The sequence below is a fragment of the Scardinius erythrophthalmus genome, assembly GCF_964197995.2.
Source record: "Scardinius erythrophthalmus genome assembly, chromosome: 7".
Taxonomy (NCBI): Eukaryota; Metazoa; Chordata; class Actinopteri; order Cypriniformes; family Leuciscidae; genus Scardinius; species Scardinius erythrophthalmus.
The window spans coordinates 36,903,303-36,928,283 of NC_138227.1; the positions used below are offsets into that span (position 1 = coordinate 36,903,303).

At 37.9% G+C, this 24,981-nt stretch overlaps 1 protein-coding gene across 2 annotated transcripts in view; it reads right to left on the minus strand.

Annotated features, from left to right (window-relative positions):
- Nucleotides 1–3,846: 3,846 nt before the first annotated feature.
- atm (ATM serine/threonine kinase) overlaps nt 3,847–24,981 on the minus strand; it is a 77,645-nt gene continuing 56,510 nt past the window's right edge. The window contains exons 46-62 of one of the 2 annotated variants that reach the window (XM_081369709.1): nt 23,711–23,881; nt 23,473–23,592; nt 20,000–20,217; nt 14,362–14,569; nt 14,143–14,271; nt 13,913–14,053; nt 13,173–13,311; nt 11,197–11,279; nt 10,953–11,093; nt 10,118–10,234; nt 8,283–8,432; nt 7,984–8,149; nt 6,424–6,510; nt 6,221–6,335; nt 6,005–6,068; nt 5,769–5,914; nt 3,847–4,503 (exon numbers count right to left, since the gene is read on the minus strand). In XM_081369709.1, coding sequence (XP_081225835.1) covers nt 4,323–4,503; nt 5,769–5,914; nt 6,005–6,068; nt 6,221–6,335; nt 6,424–6,510; nt 7,984–8,149; nt 8,283–8,432; nt 10,118–10,234; nt 10,953–11,093; nt 11,197–11,279; nt 13,173–13,311; nt 13,913–14,053; nt 14,143–14,271; nt 14,362–14,569; nt 20,000–20,217; nt 23,473–23,592; nt 23,711–23,881 — 2,376 coding nt within the window. In that variant the 3' untranslated portion in view covers nt 3,847–4,322. The remainder of the gene's footprint in view (nt 4,504–5,768; nt 5,915–6,004; nt 6,069–6,220; nt 6,336–6,423; nt 6,511–7,983; nt 8,150–8,282; nt 8,433–10,117; nt 10,235–10,952; nt 11,094–11,196; nt 11,280–13,172; nt 13,312–13,912; nt 14,054–14,142; nt 14,272–14,361; nt 14,570–19,999; nt 20,218–23,472; nt 23,593–23,710; nt 23,882–24,981) is intronic. The other variant, XR_014030395.1, reaches the window with a different exon arrangement.

A 24,981-nucleotide genomic window follows, 5' to 3' on the forward strand; every position in this document is an offset into this window, starting at 1 on the left:
TCTTGTGAAATGATTATTTCTAGTAGATTACAGGGCTTTTCACACTTAAAATAATTAAGACAATTATTATCTGATTTGGCAAGTATGTACGTGACGACATTAATTAGTGTAAAGTTGTGGTGGGTTTGTGATGCTGAGATCATGCAGGTGAAGCTGGTGTGAGACTATGGCTCTATAATTTAGGTATGTGAATGAAATGTCTAAAATAATGGTCAATATTTAGTGAGAATCGGATAAAAGGATTTAATTGATTTTGTTATTGTTGTTTCAACAGAAGCACAGGAAACACTACCATTCAATATCCCATTCAATTGTTGGGTCAGTATTTTTTAGGTCCATCCCCATTCATTGTATGGAAAAGAGCAGTGTAAACATTCACTAAACATCATTAGACGATCTCACATAAGAAAGAAAATCATCTGTGAAGATGGGCTGGAAAAATCTGGGCCTTTACATTGCAAGATCATGAGAAACATTCAGTTGAGTTTTTCCAGACTTTTAAATGTGAAAAAGAAATGCAATATCATATACATAACTGTTTTCAGTGGTGTATAAAGACCTTACTTAATGAACCGTTATGTTTTTATTACGTTAGAATGAGCCATTTCTATCTACATACACCACTACATACGTCCGCTTACATTGAAATGCGCCGACATGTTTCTACAGTGGCCCTGAACGGACAAACGCGTTTCGTCACTGTTGTTCTTTGTGCAAAGAAGCTAGCTAAAGTCAGCGAATAAAACACTGACACCATGATGAACAAGTAACAATAATACTCGCAATAACATATCGTTTTACTAAATCATTAAGTAAACCTAATTTCTTACTTTATCGTTGTAAAGAAACCCTCATTGCGTAACTGGCTACTCTCTGTTGTCTCAAACGACGACATCTCCTGTCGGCCACCGTAACTTCTGTTGGTTGCAATTCGCAACATCACCACTAGAGATCCACTAAAAATCACACACCGTACCTTTAACTGATGTGATGTGTGATTTAAGGCCAGATTTAGTAACAGCTTGCATCAACACAATCCCTCTTTTGGTGTTAATAAATTAGGCATGGGCAGTTATTTTTGCAGCTGACCTTATTGCATATGTATTTTTTAGAGTTTCCCTTTCAGACGCAAAATGTATGGGAGGAGAATATTTAATTGAATCATGCAACGTAAACAATGGTGCAAATAGCAGTAAATCGACTAGCGCAAACCTTAGTAAATCAGGTTTGCGCTAGTCGATTTACTGGTATTTGCACCGTTTAACACCCCCCAAAAGCATGTCTTAACCCGTTTTGTGATAGTTGCTGTAGGAGGAAGTGCAGAGAACAGAGAGCGTATGGAAGAAGGGATAGAATCTTATACACTCGCGCTTTGAATCGTGTATTTTAAATGCCAGAAGATGACGATATCCCAACATAGCGTTTGCCAAGCCATGCTATCTTCAATTTTCTGTTCCTGTATTGTTAGTTGATTACCCACACCTGATTATCAGCGGCTCTGCTTGTTTGCAAATCTGCGTTAATTTGCGCTGCTCTTGGTAGATTTGGTGTTGGTTATTATGGAAATGTTCATTGTCAGTAGATTCACCCGCAGAACTTTCCCTCATCTGCACTTTTATGGAATTGCGCTCTCACGCTAATTTGCCCTGCTTAATAAATCTGGCACTTCATTTAAATTGAATGATATAAATGTATTCGAATAATTTTAATATACATGTATATTGCTAATTAATTATTATTTATTATTAAAATTGATATTTAATATTTCTACTCACTACTCTAGACAGATTTGAATTGAACTGCTTTAGTCTGGAAAATCGGAAAGGCAACTGGAATAAATGCAAATGTCCACAAGCTTCCATGCCTTGATTCTTTCCTCAATCTCACATTAGTGTTTTGAGTGCAGTGCTCAACTCTCTGTGGATGAGCTCATATTCAGTCCAGGAAATGCTGAACACTGCCAAAAACAACCAGGTCAAACTCCACTGACAATATCTTCCGTCATTTATGACACACGTTTTCACTGTTATACGGTAGGGGGCGCTGTTACAGATCTTCTGAAAGAGTACAGCGTCTCCGGATCCAAAAATAAGTGACGATAATGATCTGCGTAAACTAGAAGGGGCTTATAGAAGTTGCATATGCACAAGTAAGCTAACGTGAGCATCAAACATTCAACAGCATATAAATCAAAACTGCCAGATGTTACCGAATTAAATATCGACCAGGACGAGGCCATTACAATTTTGTGAATATGATCAAAAATGCTGCCGAGGAGTTAAATGTTTAATAATTTGTCAGGTGATGGTAACTTTGTTGTCGAACTGGACTGGTACCACAAAGTTTGCATGTTTTTCAGTACTTTCCAATATCCCACTTTATCCCCCACAACCATGGTTTTTAGGTGGGACAACTTTGGAGTAATGCCTCCAGAGATCCTCAATATGGACGGTCCCTGTAGTGTAGTATTGTATTCCATAAATAGCTTTGGATAAATCATTGGCTAGAGAATTACTAATATCAACTTGAGAAAATCAGTAGAACTAGCTAGATTTTCAGATTGTGGTTTTTGGTTTTGGTTTCTAGGGTTTTGTGGTCAGTTTTTGAGGAGTTGCACACACACTGAAGTCGTTTTGTGAGTTACGTAACAGCCTCTCGGCAACTGTTTTAAAGTATGTTTGCCTCATGAAGCCACTAATGAACCTCAAGCATCTCTAATGATTGTGCAGCTCAACTGCAGTCCTTCCACTGACTCTTTATAACTTCATTAACTGCACCCACACACTGATTAATGAAGCAGAGATTGTACTGTGTCTCATGGGATACTGTAGCAGGCAGAGGTGTACAGTAGAGACAGAAGCAGATTTGTACCCCTGATAACCTCATACTATCGCCAGACATACAGTGCCTTACGAAAGTTTGGAGACACTCTAGGTTTCAAAGTGGACAATATCAGCATGAATTCTTATTTCTTGGCTTGTATTATACATTGTGAAGGATATTTAGGAGCTATGATAGTAATCAGTGTTGAGCACAAGGCTAAATAAATGTTTGAAAATGATTAACAGTTGAAAACATTCATTAGAAAAGTAATCAAATGTAATCGGTTACATTACTTTAATAAAGTAATTGAAATAGTTACACTACTTATTACATTTTAAATAGGGTAACTTGTAATCTGTAACCTATTACATTTCCAAAGTAACTTTCCCAACACTGCTGAAATCATATTTCTGCGCTAACATTACAATGTTTTCAGAAAACCCTTTAAATAACAGTATATTGTTGATGGAGATGGTTTATTTCATTGGAAATAAACTGGTTGTGCTTGTATCAGAAATTCAATGTATAAAAGCTACCGCTTTTTGAGTTTCATTGCAATATTTTACAGTAAAACTGTAACTATATGGAAAGTTGGTTCTGAATACAGTTAATAAAATAAATATATTTAAAAATACCCATAGCTTTACATAAAATATAAAAATGGTCTTTTTATCACCTTATTTACAGTATGGTGACTGTATATTTGAGTATTTTATGTACATGGTTTTGTAATTTATTATTATTTTGTTTCAATTTTTTTGTTCATGTGTGTTTCTCTTATTTTTGTGTGAGCAACACTTCATGTTCTTATTACCTATAAATAGTTTTAATATGTAATGCCCCATTTATACTGTGTGAAAAAAAAAATATTATAAAACATGTTGTTTGAAAACCCCTGATCAAGATTTGATATTATGGCAGTCCAATGTTTATTATTTCCTGTGGACTGTGGAAATGAAAGAAACTATTAGTCATCTTTTTATTATCAAAAATGTGTTTTTAACTGAAATGATTGAGAGCTTTACAGTTTAACCGTGATTTATTGTACATCCAATAAGTAATATCTGTACTGTGTATAAGGCACACATTACAACATGAACCAAACTTTGATCATCAATGCATGTGATGAGCTTTTTGTTTAACTTTACTCTCTTTTCAATTCCATTGTCATCTATTATTAAGTAAACATTCATATTTAATACATACAATTCAAAGCTTGTGGTGACATTGAATACAAATGTTTTCAACAAAACCTTACAAAAACAGATCAGACTGTTCAACCGTTCACTAAAAGTATTAGGCTATAATAAACATTGCTAAGTGCTAAATATATTCAAATCTTTTAACTATATACAGGCTAATAGTGCAACATGTATTAAAGATGGACATTCAGAGTTAATAAACATTCCATGTCACAAAGCGCATGAGAATACAGTCATAAGGCATTTCCACTGTATTAGTTCATCTGGAGATTTCTTTGGTGTAAGAATCAAAGTGTGTCAGACCCAGGCCTGCCATCCGGGGAAGAGGCGGCTGAGGTTTTTGGGGTCCATCGCCTGCTGAATGAGGAGGTTTACCTGGCCATCCACGCTGAGCACCGTCCCGTCCTCAACACCCTTCAGCTTCTCCTGCAGGCGCAGTAACACTCGCTCCGCCACTTTATTAAAGCTCTGACTGTCACTGCACAACACACAATCACACTTTGCTGCAGGAATCCAAAGCGCTATGTAAATAAACCTGACTGTTAGAAACATGGCCTTGCACTGGAGAAATGTGTACACAAGCTTAATACACCTGTATTTTCACTTAAAACCTTGATTCAGATTAGGGTGTGTGTGCATACAGCTCTGATCACGACTCTTACCAACTCTATACTGCCGTACAAAGGTAAAATACTATAACTACACCAGTACTGAGGTAAATGGATACACAGTCAGACCAACATTTATTCAGACACCTTCAACATTTCTCACATTATCACAGTTTATTTGCTATAGTTTAGAAAATGGTAATAAAATATGACAAGAACTCAGTTTATATTTGACTGGTTTTGTCCATCCTTCTGTTAGACCGTCTCACACATGAATTATGTTGAATACCTGTCAGCTGTTAAATTTAACTACACAATTAGATAATACCAGTTTAGCTCAACCGATTACCCAGCAATGCTTCATTTTCTTCAGTCTGTGTGTAAAAAGGTCGCATTAGCAAATGAAGAAAAACATGATCAGGTCAAAGTGTCTGAATACTTTTTGGTCCCAAATTTTTATACATTTTACTGGTAGTCACTGTATGAAGAATGTTTGGGTATAATATGTCACAGTTTACTTTATTTTGCTATCCTCACATAAATGAACTATAGTGTCCTGCACACACCAGTAAAAAAATATCACAAATTATATCTGGTGTCAAAATAAAACGTGGCGCTTTTCTAAGCGGGTAAAAAGGATAACTATAATGTATGGCGGAACAGCACTGGGAGCACTTCGACTCGGCGTTGTAAAAAGTCATGTTGGTTTTAATGACAGAAATGAGAGGGAGAGGGGGGGGGGGGATTTTTCAAGAGTGATGATATTACTGCGCCGAGTCGAAGTGCTCCCAGTGCTATTCCGCCATACATTACAGTTATCCTTTTTACCCGCTTAGAAAAGCGCCACGTTTTATTTTGTGCCACCATACTTGGTCGTGTAACTACTCGTGTAACTGTATCTAAATAGGGAAAACGTGGAGGTGTTTGGTCGCTTCTAGTTTCATCTCTGTTTGGATCCTAATGAATGAACTGGGCTAAGCCAAGTGCTTTCAAAGTGTCGCCGCGCGCCAGAGCGATTGAGTGCACGCACTGAGACGAGAGAGGTATGTATCAACTCGTCTTAGTTAAGGGAATAACATAGTTTAATATGAAAAAACGGTGGAGTGTTCCTTTAAGTGTGTGAAATGAGTGTTACCTGGCCTTGCGATGCGCGTCGATCTCGTCTGCGCCCGGCGTGGGGTTGAGCGTGGCATTGAGCTCCGCCTGCTCATCGTGTTGCTGCAGGTAGAAGGCCTTCAGAGGGTTCATGGTCCAGTCAAACAGAGGGTCGTACAGCAACACCTGCACACACACACACACACAAAATCAAACATTACTTTACCGACGAATGACACCTGTCAGGTGTGAGATGGGATAAATGAATGTGTTTACCTCCACAATGGTCAACAGGGCTTCCTGAGAACTCCTCATAACTTCCATTGTTTTCTCACAACATCTAAAAAAAGATAATAATTGTTCAGTTCCTTTCACAGAAATTGATTATAACGTCACAAAACATCAAGAGTCCCATTTTGGTTTCAGAGTAGGTTTAGAGTTGACAAAACCCGGTTTAGATCAGGTTCAGTGGGTTCAAATGTGAAGACTGACCTCCGGAAGACGCCCTCCACCCCTGTGATGCCCATCCCATCCACGATGTCCCGAGACAGTCTGAAGGGAACCGTCTCAGGGGTGGGCAAGATTTTACCCTGCTCAAACGCAACACCTGTGCGGAGAGACGACGAAAAGGTGACAATGTAAAACACGAAAAGAGCCAAGACCTTCCGAAGCGTTCGTTTTCGGTGCACACATACCGAGGTCAATGTGGACCAGTTCTGCAGTCTGTTCATCAATGAGAATGTTCTGAATGTGCCGATCGCCCAGGCCGACGATGTAACCCACTGTCAGACACAAGACACATCATTCACATCATTGTCTATGAAATTCAGGGAATAATATTGTATTTTAAAGGGGTTCGGAAAAGCTGAGGCCAGATGAATGTCTGTTCTGTCCCGCAGAAATGAACTTTTCCAATTAATATTGGAACGGAATTGATTTCCAGGGGGAGTTTTTATTTTTACCTTTATCTAATTAAATGTATCCGTGTTGCCCTCTACGTCAAATAGGCCTGCATATATTTAACCAAGTACTTCAATCAATCAGAATACTACAGACCATTATCAATAAAATGTTATCAACATTAACAAAAGCCATCTTTACAGCTAAGGTAGAACAGAATCTGGCATAGCACTTATGTTTATTTACACAGACCAGGGTTCGTACCGATACTGTAAAATGAAATTCCAGGACTTTCAAGCACTACTTGTTTGGTTTTCAAGGGATCGCACTTATCAAACAATATCTTTAGTGTTTTTTAAGGATTTTTTAAAACTCAAATTACAGATATAAGGTATCTAAAATACAACTTACAATGTATTTAACCTTCGAGAACATTTATAATGGCTATTATTGTTCAATAAATAATATTTTAGAATATAATGTTGGCGTACCGTACCGAGGGCTGCAGTGTTCATTTTGCGTGAAAAGATTGCATTTGTGTTTTTTTTTTTCTCAAAAAAATTACATTTCATATATATATTGTATTTAAATAAGTCAAGCACTTTTCAAGTCCCTCTTCGTAAATATGGCTGTTTTCAAGGGTTTTCCAGGACTTAAAACACCTTGTACAAACCCTGAGAGTTACTCAAAGGTGGTGATTATTATTGTAGTAGTAGTGATTATTATTAATGTCATTTAATAAAATGTGTTTGGACAAATGGCACGTCATATTTTGGCTACACAGACATTTATGTATTTTTTTATTGCTTTTTACACATTACAACACTTCACAGTAGTTATTTTAATAGCATGTGAAACAAAACTAGGAATAAATTACATACAGAAAGTGATACGATAGCATTCCCCATCACTGAAGCGGTCCATGACTTCAATGAATCCATTACTTAATATATCACATCTGCACTTTGTTGTTTATGATGAGAGAATCTACAGGACAGCAGCATTTAGTCAGTGAGTGTGAGCAATGAACAAAACCCCAGCGGTGACTCGGACTGACCTCTGCATTCATAAAGTCAACAGAAACGTCTGTGATTGGATTTAATGCTCAATGCTGCATCTAAATGTCACGTCGCAATCAACACTTTTCATTCATTTCATGACAGCTGTATTAGATTTATTTAGAAATTGTACAGAGGCATTTTCTGCCCCCTTATCTTGAATTTGGAGACCATTTTTGTTCATTTTGTGTGTATTTTACCCAAAGCCCCCGTTAATTTCCGACCCTGCATGTCACTAATAATCAGTTTATGGTCAAATGGAAAACTTGTGAGTCATGATGTTGTGTGTATGAGTACCGATAGAAGAGGTGGCCACACTGCGAGTGTACGCCAGCTGTCTCTCCAGCCACACTGCAGGATCTAGGAAGCGCTCCATGCAAAAGTATCGGAATACTGGCCGGAATTTCTGGCACACTTCTGTGAAAGCCTGAAGTTTGCCATTGAATTCCAGCCTTTGAGCCTCCTACATCATCACAACGAGCACATGAGTCAAATATTTCAATTTTTTTAAGACGATCCCTAATATTACAAACAAACAGGTCATAGTAAAACGCCTGTAAGAATGAATTAGCAGGATGACAAATGAAATCCAGTACCATCATTTTCTTGCGACAGGACATGTTGAGCCAGTCTTGTGGGCGGAAGCGTTTGTGTGCCCCCTTCTGTGGGTCCACCAGGAACTCTCCAATGGGCACAGTACCAGAACACCACTCCAAAACACCACTGCGCTGGGAAAACGGCACCACCTGGTACAAACACATGGCTCAGTGTTGATAAAGTCATATTTACATATTCATTACAGCTCTAAAAGCTATTTTACTTGACCCAGTAAGCGCACACACATTGTCACATTGTTAAATTGTGCATTCAAATCGTTTAATGCACAGCTAGCCGTGGGTTAACCTGCTTATATCATGGTTAACAAGTTAAAGCTGTTATTGATGTTTGCAGCATAATATTTGACTAGATGGGAAAAAATTATGTTTTTTTTTTTTTTTTCCAGTTATTGCTCATTAGATCTAGCATTCTGCCCACTTTAAATCAGACACAGAGATGAAGCAGTGTGGCAAGATTACTTTTATTTGAATGAATTATAGCATTTATTTGCATTAATCATTGAGAGAGAGAGAGAGGCGTGTGTGAATTACCTTTATCTGTGCAGCATCTCTCTTCTACCAATGAAGATGTGAGTTTAATTACTTGAAAAACAGTGACGCTACCCCCTCATCACTTATAAATATAGCAATTCAGAAGCAAAGCTATTTCATTCATAAAAGCCACAGGGCAATGTTGATCCGATTCTGTGCTTCTGAATCTTTCTCCGTGCGAGTGTGATTCAATGAAAGCAGTGCATTAAAGGGGTCATATAATGCCATTTTTGTAAAAGCTAATATGATTCTTTGGGGTCTAAATTAAAAGTTTGTAATATACTTTAATTAAAAATTCTCATTAGTATTGTAAGAAAACACTAATTTTTCCTGGTCAAAAACAGCTCTGTTCTCAGCACGCCGTTTAAGTGCACGTGTCTTTAAATGATAATGAGCTTTGCTCACCCCGCCCCTCTATTCTGTGCGCACACCGTTTGAAATAATAACACAATAACCATAACGCGTTGTTCATTATAAACGTGGGATTATGAATTATATTGAGAACGTCGTACATAGAAAACATGCCGTAATGTACCCTTGAGTGTAAACCTTAGCTGCATTCATCGTGAAGCATGCTAGCAATTTGCTAGCCTGACTACGTCAGACTTTGTACTTCCGCTCAATTTCAGTTCGCTTCTGTACTCAGCCGTTTTCCCCGTTTTCCTCCGGCCTCAAAACAGCCGGCCAATCAACGAACAGAGGGCGGGCTGAGAGCCGTGACGTAGATGCTGATTGTACTGTGGATGCGATGGTTTTGTTTTCGCATCATACATGTGTTTACAGTGGAAGTTAGATGCGGCTGAGCATGCGCATAACACACGCCATAACCAAACGTTATGTGATTGGCTTACGGGTAACCAATGATTTTAAACTTCAGACAAGCCTGACAAGTCACAAACTGCCTTGTAACCAATCAGATCAACGTGTGATCGTCAACGAGTGGATCTCTGAGCTGTGTGAGTGAGTGGAGGCGGGGCTCATTTGCATATTCATAGAACCGTGAATACTAAATGAGGCAAGGGTGTAGAGTTACATTCAAGCTATTTTAAGGCATGAAGACTTATTTTTTCAAGAAAAAAAAAACTTTTAAATATGTAATTTTGGTAATCAAAGATGAGTTTTAAGGGATAAAATGATTGACTACAGACGTACTTTAAAAGATTTGAATGCACACCTTTTCAGCCAATTGAGTATTCAGACAGACCATGGTACTGTATTAAGATTTTAAGTGTATGCACATAGACATAAACAATAAATCATAGACATCATCAAAAGGTCTTTACTTTGTAACGGCGGATGTTGAGCTTCCTCTTGCGGGTTTCTGCGTTGCGCTGGAGAAGAGTGGAGCACATATGAAAGACCTGCTGCATCACTGCGTCCTGCCGGAGATCATCCTGACCCTGTGTCAGAACACATTACCTCACTTCAGACTCAGTTATTAACAACACTGACTGGCAAACCTACAAGTTTTAAACAAGTAAGAAGATTAAGACATGTGCAAGCGATTTTGTCCCCACTCTGTATCTAAAACAAACGAAGGGGTTCTCCAGGATTTTAGTGTCCGAATACTTGAAAGAAGAAAAGAAAAGAAAAAAGCACAAAACAACTAAGTGAAATAAATAAGAAATCAGCTTTTTGACTGGATGTTATTATTAAAGGCACACTATTTAGTTTCCGTTTTTCTCAAACGGCACCCCCTAGAGTCACTGTGGAGTACTTGTATTTAGCGTTACTGTCGTAAATACCACTCACGCAGAGCCGTCTCTGCACTCTTCCGACCGCGCTTTCTTCATTTTCTTCGTCGACTCTGCCATGATTCACGTCTGAAATGCGTGCTAGTGTCTTCCATAGAGGCTGCTTCATATGTTGTTGATGTATGTGACGTCGTGCCGTAAAGCAAGTCGTGATTCTCGCGAGATCTGGCGGGGCGCCACCGTTCAAACCTGCATTGCTGGTTTTGCCAGCGGCTTTGCTATCGGGATGATCTGCCCTACTACGACTTTGTTTACCATCGAAATGATTTTGAAGCTGTTATATTAAGGTACAAATCTTGCATAGTGTGCCTTTAAGAAAAAAGAAAAACTCTGAAGAGGTGATGGTGTTCTTGGATAACCAGACCTTGACTAGCTGTCTCCTGCTCTTGCCGTCTGAACCCACACAGTCGATTATTTTGGGTAGGTTGACACCTCCAGCAAGGTGAAAGTGAGGTTTGAATGACCTGACAGTCACAAGGTCTTCATATTTGCCTGATGGGTCCACCTGAAAGAAACGGCCACATACACAACAACAAGCTCAAGTAACCACATCACAGGGCACAGGCTTCTCTGACAAGAAAGAAGATCTTTCAGTGATCACGTGTCACCTTGATGTCCATGGTGGGAATGACGACGTCATTGAGGTCTTTGATTTGCATGATGGGTTGTTCCGGTGGAATAGGTATGGCTTCTGCACAGAAAAGACAATCATATTTAACAATAAACAGTCTGTAGTCAGTATATAACATTTATAACGTTGACCATTTTGACTCTAAGTCTATAAGAACCACTTGCCTGAAAGTCACCATGTAATCAAAATTTACAATTCTTGTTTTTTTATGGAATATATATATATATATATATATATAATTTATATATACAGTATATATATATAGAGTATATATATATATATATATATATATATATATATATATATATATATATATATATATAATAAATTATTTATCCATGCACATCTTTATAAAAATGTGTTTTATTCAAGTTCCTCATAATCTTTAATCAAAATAACTTCCCCTCCCTCTTGAAGCTCATCTCTTCTCTTCTCTGATGATGTGTTTACTGGTGTGAGGGCGGAGCACATGAGGTCCACCAATAGCAAACCACACCGATCCAAGACTTCCAATGGACAAAATCAAGTCCCGCTTGTTCGAGAAGCATATTTCACGATGCAAGTAAAGATTATTTCGTTTCTTACCTATTTTAACAACATGTTAAAGCACAATCCTGTTAATGCACCCTATTAGTGTAAAACTCTGATAGGAACCATAAAATAATATTGATAATTAAATAACTACTAATTAGTAAATTACCTGGTGCTTTTATCCAAAATGACTTAAAAGTACAGGTAGTACAAATTTTGTGGGTGAAAAATGGATCTTAAAACACTTATAAAATGTGTAACAAATGGTCAGTAAAAGCAAGTGCCTAATCCTAAAAAAAAAAATATTAGTCCACTTTAGGACATTATATATTGTATTTTAAATATGCAGTTTTTGCAATCATATTAAAATTTTAGACATGTCTAAAGGTTTAGTTTAAAACCATGATGTGTCTTTTTTTTTTTTTTGGCAATAAACACTAAATACTAAAATGAACTAAATAAATAGATACAAATTATAATTACAATGTTTAAATTAAAATTGTCAAGGTGGGTAACAATATTGACTTGAAATTAATATCAACACTTTCACAACATTGTGAGAATAAGAGTGGCCAGAATATTCACTTGGGTTTAGAATAACATAAAGGTTTAAATGTTGGTGAACTAATAAGTTATCATCCCTCAGTAGAGGCTAGTTAGTTTGACAATAGTCTGATTACACTGTATTCAGCACAAACACGGCTACAATAATATGTTAAGAACATGTTTGTATTTATATATATAAATAAATAAAAAAAAATCCACCAAAATGCGGCGGTGCGTTTGTCGACCCAGAGAGTTAAAAAAAGAATACAATATATCTACTACTTATCAAGTAAACACTGAATTTGTACAATTATTGCTTAAAAATTTGAACTTTTAAGTGCAAACTGATAATGGGAATAGACAGGAAGTGAATCTCATCAGATGGTTGACCTTTATTTGACATATATTAAGGACTATATTAGGGGGAAGCACAGGCAAAGCACTGCTACTTGGGCGTGATATCTCTGCCCAAGTAGCAGTGCTTCGCCTGTGCTTCCCCCTAATATAGTCCCAAGTCAATATCTGCATAGGAAATCGCCTAGTGTTAATCTGCATCGCTATTTGTACCTGTTGTGAATACGCAGGCCACAAGAAGTAATTACGTGTTTTTTTTGTTTTTTTATATTACTTTTACTCAGGACATGCTAGCTGGCAACAAAGGATTCCATTCATTATGCTAAGCTAAGCTAGCGCCGACCCTGTCAAACTAAAACAATGCATGCACTGAGACAAAAATGCATTTGCCCACCTATCTAAATGTATGAAAGAAGGTGAATAAGCCCTATTTCAAAAAACGGTGGAGTGTTCCTTTAAGTGCAAACTGATAATAGGAATAGACAGGAAGTGAATCTCATCAGATGGTTGACTTTTACTCACTCTTTTCAGTCTTATGGCGACTGGCGTCCATGTATGCCAACGTGATGTAGGCATTGCAAAGTGTCTCAATGTCTTTGACCATCTTGGGTCTCTTTTTACGAACCACGTCAATGATCTTTCGAGCGACCTCGGCCCGATCCTACAGACCAACACATGTCATTAAGGTTTTGGTAACAAAAAGGTTAGTCAGGACATAGTGCTACTGTAAAACTTGATTTCTACATAGTATATTTCCATGTTTTATTAACAGTTCATATTAGTATTGTGTATTTAGCATGGTAACTTAGTTTCCAACTACTGTATTTCCACAACTTATTGTATTATGAAAAGCTAGTTTGAGACTGCTATTTAATAGCCTTCCCTTATACTGTTATTCATCAGAGTTAGTGATATTCTTACAGTTTATGTGTATGTTAAATAAAGTGGGACGGTACTTGTGTGTGTGTGTGTGTGTGTGTGTGTGTGTGTGTGTGTGTGTGTGTGTGTGTGTGTGTGTGTGTGTGTGTGTGTGTGTCAACTATTTTTAAAAACTAAATACTTGATTCAAATTCCTGAAAATTTGGGTCACGGCTTAATGACAATGGGAAAATGTGCGTCCCATGGCCAAACCAGTGGAGAACCACTGATTTAGACTTTATAGAAACTCCTAGAGCAGAGCAGAAATATCTTCTCATAACAAATGTTTAGCCAATGCAGCCAAAACGTAAAAGACTTATGATTATGTCTTCTGTGTTTTATACCAAGTCCAGAGGTGAAGGTTGGCGGGCACTGCTCTTGGATAGACGACTGCGAGAGAAACTCTCATCCTTGTTGGCGTTGACCAGTGCCAAAATGATGAAGAGAGTGTGGTGGGGGTGGTCAGTGGATGACTGACAGATCAGCTGATGACAGACCATATGTCAGTTGTGCGTCTATGGTAGATTTCACTTATGAGGTTCAAATTCTGAATAAAAATAAAGGAACATGTTACCTGGTTTAGAACATGATGGAAGCCCACGTCCTGTGAGGTCACGGAACTGGACACTTTAGTGCCCATCCGAGCAGCCAACTGGTACATCAGGGGCAGGAACTTGTATGATGGGATTTTCTTTACACCACTCTAATAAAAGCACAAACACAAATTACAACACAGAATCTTGACCGTATTTCATCTCTGCTTCCTCCGTACTTCTGGGAGATGTTGTCTTACCTTCATCATGTCATTCACGGTCTTGACATCTGCATTCTCCAGCCAGAGTGAGGCCAGTCTGAAGACCCAGGTGTCATGTTCTTCTCCCAGCTCCAGGCACTGAATGTAGTTCTCCACGGCCTTGAGAAGGAAGCGGTTGCGGTCGGACTGTAGGTTAGCCAATGCCTTGACGTCCAGCTCTACTTCTCTCATAACTTTCACTGTGTATCTGCACATGAAAAAGAGACATGTTTAACACTTCGTATATGTATACCAATCTTTCATTTGAAAGTCACGTGTCTAGTATCTGTAAAACCGCATTTTTCCATCTTAAAGGAGAACTCCGGTCAATTTTAACATTGAGCTCATTTTTTTGTAAATTTGGAGTGCTGTCAGTACAGAGAACAACGACAAAAATCGGTGTTGCCTACACCGTGTTATCCTCTTTTTAAAATTTGCACCCTGTTGACTTCAATGGGGACCTGCGTGAAGTTGGCCCCCCACCCAACGCAAAACGTCGTCAAACTATGCTCAATCGTTTGTGCTCCGTTTGTGCTGTAAAAATTTTAGTTTGTGCTGTTTCGGTTTTTCAGATATTAGAATATTTTTAGGTCATTCTGAGGTCACTCAGCCCCCCTCATGTTCCAAATTCACCCAAAATAGTCTCGTTCGTTTGTGCTTCGTTTGTGCTGGTTTGTGCCGGTAAAATTTTCGTTTGTGCTGCTTCGGGTTTTAAAATATCAGAAATTGAATTATAGACGATGACGTCACCAGCCCCCCCACATGCTCCAAATTCACCCAAAATAGTCTCGTTCGTTTGTGCTTCGTTTGTGCTCGTTTGTGCCGGTAAAATTTTCGTTTGTGCTGCTTCGGGTTTTAAAATATTATACATTCAATTATTTTTGATGACGTCACCAGCCCCCCCACATGCTTCAAATTCACCCAAAATAGTCTCGTTCGTTTGTGCTTCGTTTGTGCTGGTTTGTGCTGTAAAAAGTTTCGTTTGTGCTGCTTCGGTTTTTTAGATATTAAAATGATATTTTTAGGTCATTCTGAGGTCACTCAGCCCCCCATATGTTCCAAATTCACCCAAACTAGTCTCATTCGTTTGTGCTTCGTTTGTGCTGGTTTGTGCCGGTAAAATTTCGTTTGTGCTGCGTTGGGTTTTAAAATATCAGAAATTGAATTATAGACGATGACGTCACCAGCCCCCCCACATGCTCCAAATTCACCCAAAATAGTCTTGTTCGTTTGTGCTTCGTTTGTACTGTTTTGTGCCGGTACAATTTTCGTTTGTGCTGCATCGGCCTTTAAATATATATAATATAATATAATATAATATAATATAATATAATATAATATAATATAATATAATATAATATAATATAATATACATATTTTTTTTTTACAGTAGCTAGTTGAAGTAACAAGGTAAGACCGAAACGGATTAAATTAATCAAAAGGGGAAAAAATATCAAAAATTACATTTTCCACAAAAAATATTAAACATAAAAAAAAAAAAAAACATACGCAATATGTAAAAAATATAATACAAAATACAATACAAAATAAGAGCCTTTCTTAAATGAGAAGTGAGCACCAATAATAATTGAGCACAACATCAACATCTTATGATTTCTAAAGAATAATGTGACGGTGAAAACTGGAGTAATCATACAGAAAATTCAGCTTTGACATTACAGGAATAAATTACATTTGAATTATATTAAATTTGAATTATATTAACATTAAAATATTAATTATATGAAAATATATAATCTATTTATAGGCTAATCATTTTTCACAATATCAGCAGCACTTCCAAACTGTAATACATTATAGATTACTTTGTTACTTTTATTTAAAGGAAATTATTTAGAGTACCTTACAATAAAGGCCGTCTCAGAATTGTAATGCATTAGCTAGGCTACTCCAGTTACTTTCACCAAAATAACTACAGAAGTAGAACTTAACATTTCTAAAACAAACGACTAGGGCTGTGTAACAATATGCAATATGAAACCAAAATCCCGACGCTCCATCCACGGACCTGTGTTGCGGTGTGAGAAGGCAGAATCGCGACACACCCCTTCCAACTCCTTAGTCCAGATCCAATGCTACCACATCTTCATATAACTATTATTTGAAGTTAACATTATAAAATACATAGACTTACACCACAAAAACAGTTGAGGATAAATTCTTTCAAATTGGTCAATTCCAGCGTTATGGACGTGACATTTGCAAGTCAAAACTTGAAGTATAAATTATCAGAAAATGCACTTAATACCAATATATTGAAACTGTCTGTTATATATCCATAGGCTTCTCCCTTAATAAAGGAGTCCAGACATTAAAAAAAATATCAGTCTACTCATGCGTTTTATATTTAATATGAGGGAAATAGCATGTGCGTTACATTTTTTTTTTAGTAATTCTGCGCAAACCAAAAGTAGCCTAATACTAGCCTACCCACCGGATGAAGAAGCGTTGTCTCTCCGCAGAACATAAATTATTCATTTTATTTAATTTTTCGTGTTTGCATTTATGAGGAAAAAACAATGTAACGGACGGAGAACTGCGTTACGGACTGACCACTCTGAAAACGCCAATAAAAGACTGCTTTAAAACTTTCACAGAGACCTCAAACAGAAAGCACAAAGCCTTTCTTTAAGGTGAAATTCGTTTTGTATTAATTTTATCTTAATTTTAATCATTGTTTCATCTACCAAATGTCAGGATTTAATAGGCAAAATAAAATGTTAATAGGCCTATATCAGACAATAGATAATCAGGACATAGAGGCGCCGGCGCCTGAACTGCAGTTGGTCTCATAAATGAACCGAAACTCAGCGCCTAGACCTACTTGCATCACAGACATGTCTACTTTTAAACAGAACAATTCAAAACGAAAGAAAACAGACTGCTCTCTGCTTATGTATGAAATGTGCATTTCTCTGTGGTGCGTTCATGAAGATGCAGGCTGGTTGAAGTCATTTAATGGGCTGGTGAAGTCACCGTCTATAATTCGCTTTCATTCACTGTCTAATATTTTTTAAAGGCCGATGCAGCACAAACGAAAATTGTACCGGCACAAAACAGCACAAACGAAGCACAAACGAACGAGACTATTTTGGGTGAATTTGGAGCATGTGGGGGGGCTGGTGACGTCATCGTCTATAATTCAATTTCTGATATTTTAAAACCCAACGCAGCACAAACGAAAATTTTACCGGCACAAACCAGCACAAACGAAGCACAAACAAATGAGACTATTTTGGGTGAATTTGGAACATATGGGGGGCTGAGTGACCTCAGAATGACCTAAAAATATCATTTTAATATCTAAAAAACCGAAGCAGCACAAACGAAACTTTTTACAGCACAAACCAGCACAAACGGAGCACAAACGATTGCGTCTATTTTGGGTGAATTTGGAGCATGTGGGGGGGCTGGTGACGTCATCGTCTATAATTCAATTTCTGATATTTTAAAACCCGAAGCAGCACAAACGAAAATTTTACCGGCACAAACCAGCACAAACGAAGCACAAACGAACGAGACTATTTTGGGTGAATTTGGAACATGAGGGGGGCTGAGTGACCTCAGAATGACCTAAAAATATTCTTTTAATATCTGAAAAACCAAAACAGCACAAACGAAAATTTTTACAGCACAAACGGAGCACAAACGATTGAGCATAGTTTGACGACGTTTTGCGTTGGGTGGGGGGCCAACTTCACGCAGGTTCAATGGGGCAGGTTTGAAAACCTGCGTTTAGCCTCTTAACATCCTTGATGTGTCATTACAAGTGCACAGGTCATGTGAGTGATTCCTTCAGAGTGATCACGGGTGAATCTGACTGCAGTAGATGTGAAAGAAATGAATAAAAGTGATGTTAATTCAGCCAGTGAAAATACCTGTATTTACATCCTGTTTTCGGTCGAAGTCCATAGTAATCGATTGTCGAGTTCACGCACATAGGTTTAGTACCTATGATCACGCGCGTGAACTCGACAATCGACTACTTTGGACTTCGACCGAAAACAGGATGTAAATACAGGTATTTTCACTGGCTGAATTAACATCACTTTTATTCATTTCTTTCACATCTACTGCAGTCAGATTCACCGTGTTCACTCTAAATAAACTCACTCACATGGCTGTGCACTTGTAATGACAAATCAAGGATGTTAAGAGGCTAAACGCAGGTTTAAAACTTGCCCCATTGAAGTCAACAGGGTGCAAATTTTAAAAAGAGGATAACTCGGTGTAGGCAACACCGATTTTTGTCGTTGTTCTCTGTACTGACAGCACTCCAAATTTACAAAAAAATGAGCTCAATGTTAAAATTGACCGGAGTTCTCCTTTAAAAATATATCTAAATTACGCCATATGCTCTCATTTAATTAGTTAATGCGTTCATGACCTCAAGGCTAGGTTATTGTAATGCTTTACTGGGTGGTTGTCCTGCACACTTAATAAACAAACTACAGCTGGTTCAAAACGCAGCAGCTCGAGTTCTTACCAGAACCAGGAAGTATGACCATATTAGCCCGGTTCTGTCAACACTGCACTGGCTCCCTATTAAACATCGCATACATTTTTAAATATTGCTGATCACTTACAAAGCACTAAATGGTTTAGCTCCGCAGTGCTTGAGCGAGCTCTTAACGCATTATAGTCCTTCACGTCTATTGCGATCTTAAAATTCCGGCCAGTTGATAATACCTAGAATATCAAAATCGACTGCTGGCGGTAGATCCTTCTCCTATTTAGCACCAAAACTTTGGAACAGTCTTCCTACCATTGTCCGGGAAGCAGACACACTCTGTCAGTTCAAAGCCAGATTAAAGACACATCTCTTTGACCTAGCATTCACATAATACATTATAGACTTCTATAATTCCATATTAGGCTGCAATGCATAGATTAGGTCAGCCGGAACTGGGAAAACTTCCCATAAATCCTGATATACTTCCCATAAATCCTGATGTTTAGTGTCTTTGTTTATCCAGGGGTTTTCCCGCAGCCTGCCGGATCCAGGCCGTATCCAGATCTGACAAAGGACCTGCGCCTGGACCAGATGACAGCGCAGTGCTGAAGTGCCAACTAGTCTCTCCCTATGGAGGATCCCACTACCACTTTACAGATAAAGCATTTTTGGGAAAATTTGTTTCGCGTATCTACCCTGAAGTGACAAAATAAAATAAAAATTATGTATCAAAATTTAAAAGGAAACGCCAGTACTTTGTTTAGGCTTGGTTTGTAGGGAATTACAAACCTGCGCACATATATTCAAACGCACATAACTATAGAACCAATTCTTAATGCGCATGTGAACGCCATCAGCGTTTATCACAGGTTCGCGTTTAAAGTCTATGTAGAGAGAATGGTGTCGTCTTAGCGGCCCCTAAATTAATAACAAATGATTGTTGCGACGGAAGCGAATCAATCATAACTAACTTTAGCTGGAAAATAACTTTATTAAAGAACCGCTATAAAGCCAAAACAATCTCTGTTACCTTAAATTATACGCTTATCTCTGTAAAGCTGCTTTGAAACAATCTACATTGTTAAAAGCACTATATAAATGAAGATGACTTGACTTGACGTGTCACTGGCAAAAGATTTCTAAAAAAGGTAGTTTCATGCTGACCTGTTGTTGCCGACCTTCCTCTCCCGCATCAGGTCCACTTCCTCCTTGGCCTTCTCCAGGAGGGCATTCTTGTTCTCGAACTCAGATGACTTCATGTAGTTTTCGATGCTCTGGTACTGTGCGTCAGAAAAACGGGCCAGCGAAAGGAAAGCCTGGGTCTTCTGGCTCTGGAGTTTAGCGTCTGAATCTCCACAGTGGTCCTCAATGACCTCCACAGCCTATCCAACAACACCACATCATCAATACAAACACAAAGGTTATGGTACCATGGTATGACCATGGCACTTCGACTGTAGTGCTGCATGATTTGGGTAAAAAAAATAAAAAATTTCTTATAAAAACTGTGATATAAAATGTGATTTAAAAAAATTCCAGGTTTGCAGGTTTGTTTGGATTGGGATATAATTTTGTGGTTTTATATTAATACAGCAATAATTACTAAATAAAAATATAAAAAATACTGAATAAAAACAAAATAAAACAAAGATTACTATTGTTATATTTCAACTGTAAAAAAGTATTTAAGAAATATAATATAATAAAAAAAATTATTGTGTAAAAACAAATTGCCGCACATACATTTATACATTTATTAAGCACATACATTTATTTAATTAAATTGCAGTCTTTGCGATTTGATAATCACACCAAGCCATATCTTCCTCCACTTCACTATGGTGATCCACATTAGATATTGATGGTGTATTGGCCAAACCTGGCTTCCAAAAGTTCCCTTCGATTCCACACTCCTTCACTTCACACATTTCTTCTCTCACCAATTTGTCCTTTCTTCATCTCCACAACATTGCCAGGCTGTGTCCTATGCTTAGCTCCACTGATGCTGAAACCTTTGTTCATGCATTCATTACATCACGTCTTGACTACTGCAATGCTCTCTTTTTTGCTCAACGCTCTTCCAAATTATTTAATCAATATGCTCCAAAACATTCATAATTCTGCTTTAATGGATCTCACCTTTCCCAAACAGTGTTCTCATTTCACCTCCATCCTCCGCAATCTACACTGGCTGTCTGTTTCCTATCAAATCCAATATACAGTGAGGAAAATAAGTATTTGAACACCCTGCTATTTTGCAAGTTCTCCCACTTGGAAATCATGGAGGGGTCTGAAATTGTCATCGTAGGTGCATGTCCACTGTGAGAGACATAATCAAAAAAAAAATAATCCAGAAATCACAATATATGATTTTTTAACTATTTATTTGTATGATACAGCTGCAAATAAGTATTTGAACACCTGTCTATCAGCTAGAATTCTGACCCTCAAAGAACTGTTAGTCTGCCTTTAAAATGTCCACCTCCACTCCATTTATTATCCTAAATTAGATGCACCTGTTTGAGGTCGTTAGCTGCATAAAGACACCTGTCCACCCCATACAATCAGTAAGAATCCAACTACTAACATGGCCAAGACCAAAGAGCTGTCCAAAGACACTAGAGACAAAAATTGTACACCTCCACAAGGCTGGAAAGGGCTACGGGGAAATTGCCAAGCAGCTTGGTGAAAAAAGGTCCACTGTTGGAGCAATCATTAGAAAATGGAAGAAGCTAAACATGACTGTCAGTCTCCCTCGGACTGGGGCTCCATGCAAGATCTCACCTCGTGGGGTCTCAATGATCCTAAGAAAGGTGAGAAATCAGCCCAGAACTACACGGGAGGAGCTGGTCAATGACCTGAAAAGAGCTGGGACCACCGTTTCCAAGGTTACTGTTGGTAATACACTAAGACGTCATGGTTTGAAATCATGCATGGCACGGAAGGTTCCCCTGCTTAAACCAGCACATGTCAAGGCCCGTCTTAAGTTTGCCAATCACCATTTGGATGATCCAGAGGAGTCATGGGAGAAAGTCATGTGGTCAGATGAGACCAAAATAGAACTTTTTGGTCATAATTCCACTAAACGTGTTTGGAGGAAGAAGAATGATGAGTACCATCCCAAGAACACCATCCCTATTGTGAAGCATGGGGGTGGTAGCATTATGCTTTGGGGGTGTTTTTCTGCACAGGGCGACTGCACTGTATTAAGGATAGGATGACCAGGGCCATGTATTGCGAGATTTTGGGGAACAACCTCCTTCCCTCAGTTAGAGCATTGAAGATGGGTCGAGGCTGGGTCTCTCAACATGACAATGACCCGAAGCACACAGCCAGGATAACCAAGGAGTGGCTCTGTAAGAAGCATATCAAGGTTCTGGCGTGGCCTAGCCAGTCTCCAGACCTAAACCCAATAGAGAATCTTTGGAGGGAGCTCAAACTCCGTGTTTCTCAGCGACAGCCCAGAAACCTGACTGATCTAGAGAAGATCTGTGTGGAGGAGTGGGCCAGAATCCCTCCTGCAGTGTGTGCAAACCTGGTGAAAAACTACAGGAAACGTTTGACCTCTGTAATTGCAAACAAAGGCTACTGTACCAAAAATATTAACATTGATTTTCTCAGGTGTTCAAATACTTATTTGCAGCTCTATCATACAAATAAATAGTTAAAAAAATCATACATTGTGATTTCTGGATTTTTTTTTTAGATTATGTCTCTCACAGTGGACATGCACCTACGATGACAATTTCAGACCCCTCCATGATTTCTAAGTGGGAGAACTTGCAAAATAGCAGGGTGTTCAAATACTTATTTTCCTCACTGTAAATTCCTCCTCATCATTTTCAAAGCTCTCCGCTGCCACTCTACAATATATTTATGATCTCCGTCACCGCTACTCCCAACGTCGCTCGCTTATGTCCTCCAGTAAGGGTTCTCTTGTTACACCCTGCTTTAAGCTGTCATTATTTGGAGGTAGGCGATCAGTGTTGCCTCTTCCAAATTGTAGAATTGTACAATCGCTCCGGTACATCTCCAATATTCCTGACTTCAAGAGAACTGAAAACCACCTCACTGTAAAAAATCTAACCTCCCCAACTCAAAATTTTCTAGTGACTGGTCACATCTAAATTTTTCAATTGGCCCAAGTGAAATTCTGTAAATTATCAAATTAAATTTACAGAATTTCACTTGGGCCAATTGAAAAATTTAGATGTGACCAGTCACTAGAAAATTTTGAGTTGGGGAGGTTAGACATTTTTTACAGTGCTCTTCCTTTAATGATTTTCTGTGTGTTGCTGTATTATGTACTATACACTTGTTATCTCCTACTTTATTGTTGTATTTTTCCATTGTTGTATTGTAAACCATCCTTGAATTGGCAGAAAGGCGCTATATAAAATAAACATTAATATTATTATTATTATTATTATTATATCGGGTTTTTGGTATTATTTTGATTAAACATGCAGCCCTACTTTGTTATTTACCATTGTACATAATTGTGTTATAAAGCTTATTCTATATGGATATCATATGCAATGACACTAGAAAATAAATAGTGCACACTTAGACTACTTATATGTCACTGAATTCCTTTTATTTCCCATCATGCCTTGCAGAATATATGAGCGCTTTACCCTCTCCAGATATTTCTCCAGTATGATAGCAGGGCTCTCCAGACAGGATTCAGCCAGCCAGCTTCCACACAGTCTCAAACACTCCGAATACACCGGCACCACAGCAGGGTTCACACACACCTGCTCACACAAAGACGTTCTGTGTTATTCAGCAGATATGCGAGTACTTGGCACATTTGGCATTATCTACACCTGTGAAACGGACTATAGAAGCCACCTTAAGCACACTTCAACTCACCAGATCCTCTAGTTTTTGGATCATCTGTTTGAGGAGCCCCAGAGCCAGCCCGTGTTCCTTCTTCACCCAGAACACCTGAGCCTCCTCCAGCTGGCAGGCCCATGAGCGGCTGCCGACGCCACCACTGACCAGGCTGTGCTGCTTCATGTGGAAAACGGCTCGCTCGGCCAGCTAGAACAACATATGCATGACATATGCCTTTGCATTATATAAGAAAATACCATAAAAGGGGCATTTTATGTCATGACAGAGTACAAACACACTTTTCAGGTAAAATATTTCACAAAAAAAGTTTGTTAGGTATTAATATATGAAGCAAAAGTCTTATTGTTCAAAATGATTGATTTATACAACTATAGGTATACCCAAGTTTACCCAGATACATACAGTGCACTCATGTTACTCAATTCTGACATCTCGCAATTCTGAAAACTCTCAAAACTCAAGTTTACATCTCGCAATTCTGACATCTTTTCTCAGAATTGTGAGATATAAACTTGCAATTGTGAGTTATAAAGTCCAATTATAAGGAAAAAAAATACATCACACATACACATCACACTTTTTTCCTCAGAATTGCGAGTTTATATCTCACAATTTTACCCCAGTACTTCTGTGATCATTTGAATTATTGTAACACAAAAATGATGATACTGTGTGGTTACTTGTCGAAGGTTTAACAGACACAGCCGGATCGTTGTCATATAGGAATCATATAAGATCGTGTGGGTGTTTGAATCAAGATAATGATCTTTTAAAGATTAATTGTGCCGCTCTATCACCCAGGGATAAATAAAAAATTTATATATAATACATCCTACTTTACCTGCATACATACAGTATACTCATGCAAAGCAATATGTAGTGTATTAAATCTTTGCTACCTGATTGTTTATATTGTATCAAAATGTGAATTGCTTATTGCTCAGCTCTATATATAAAGCTGGACATATAACCAAATTTATCCATACACATACGGTACACTATATAATATAATATAATAAATATATATATATATATATATATATATATATATATATATATATATATATATATATATATATATATATATATATACACACACACACACATTGCTAATATATATCGCTAATCTACCTGATTTTTTTATTTCATTGCAAAATCTAACTATATTATTGGCCATCTCTTTATATAAACTTGGATGTCCAACTTTATCTGCATACATACAGTATACTTGTGTATTGTGTAGGGCATGTATTATGTGTACTATACGGCAAACTACCGGTTTGCTT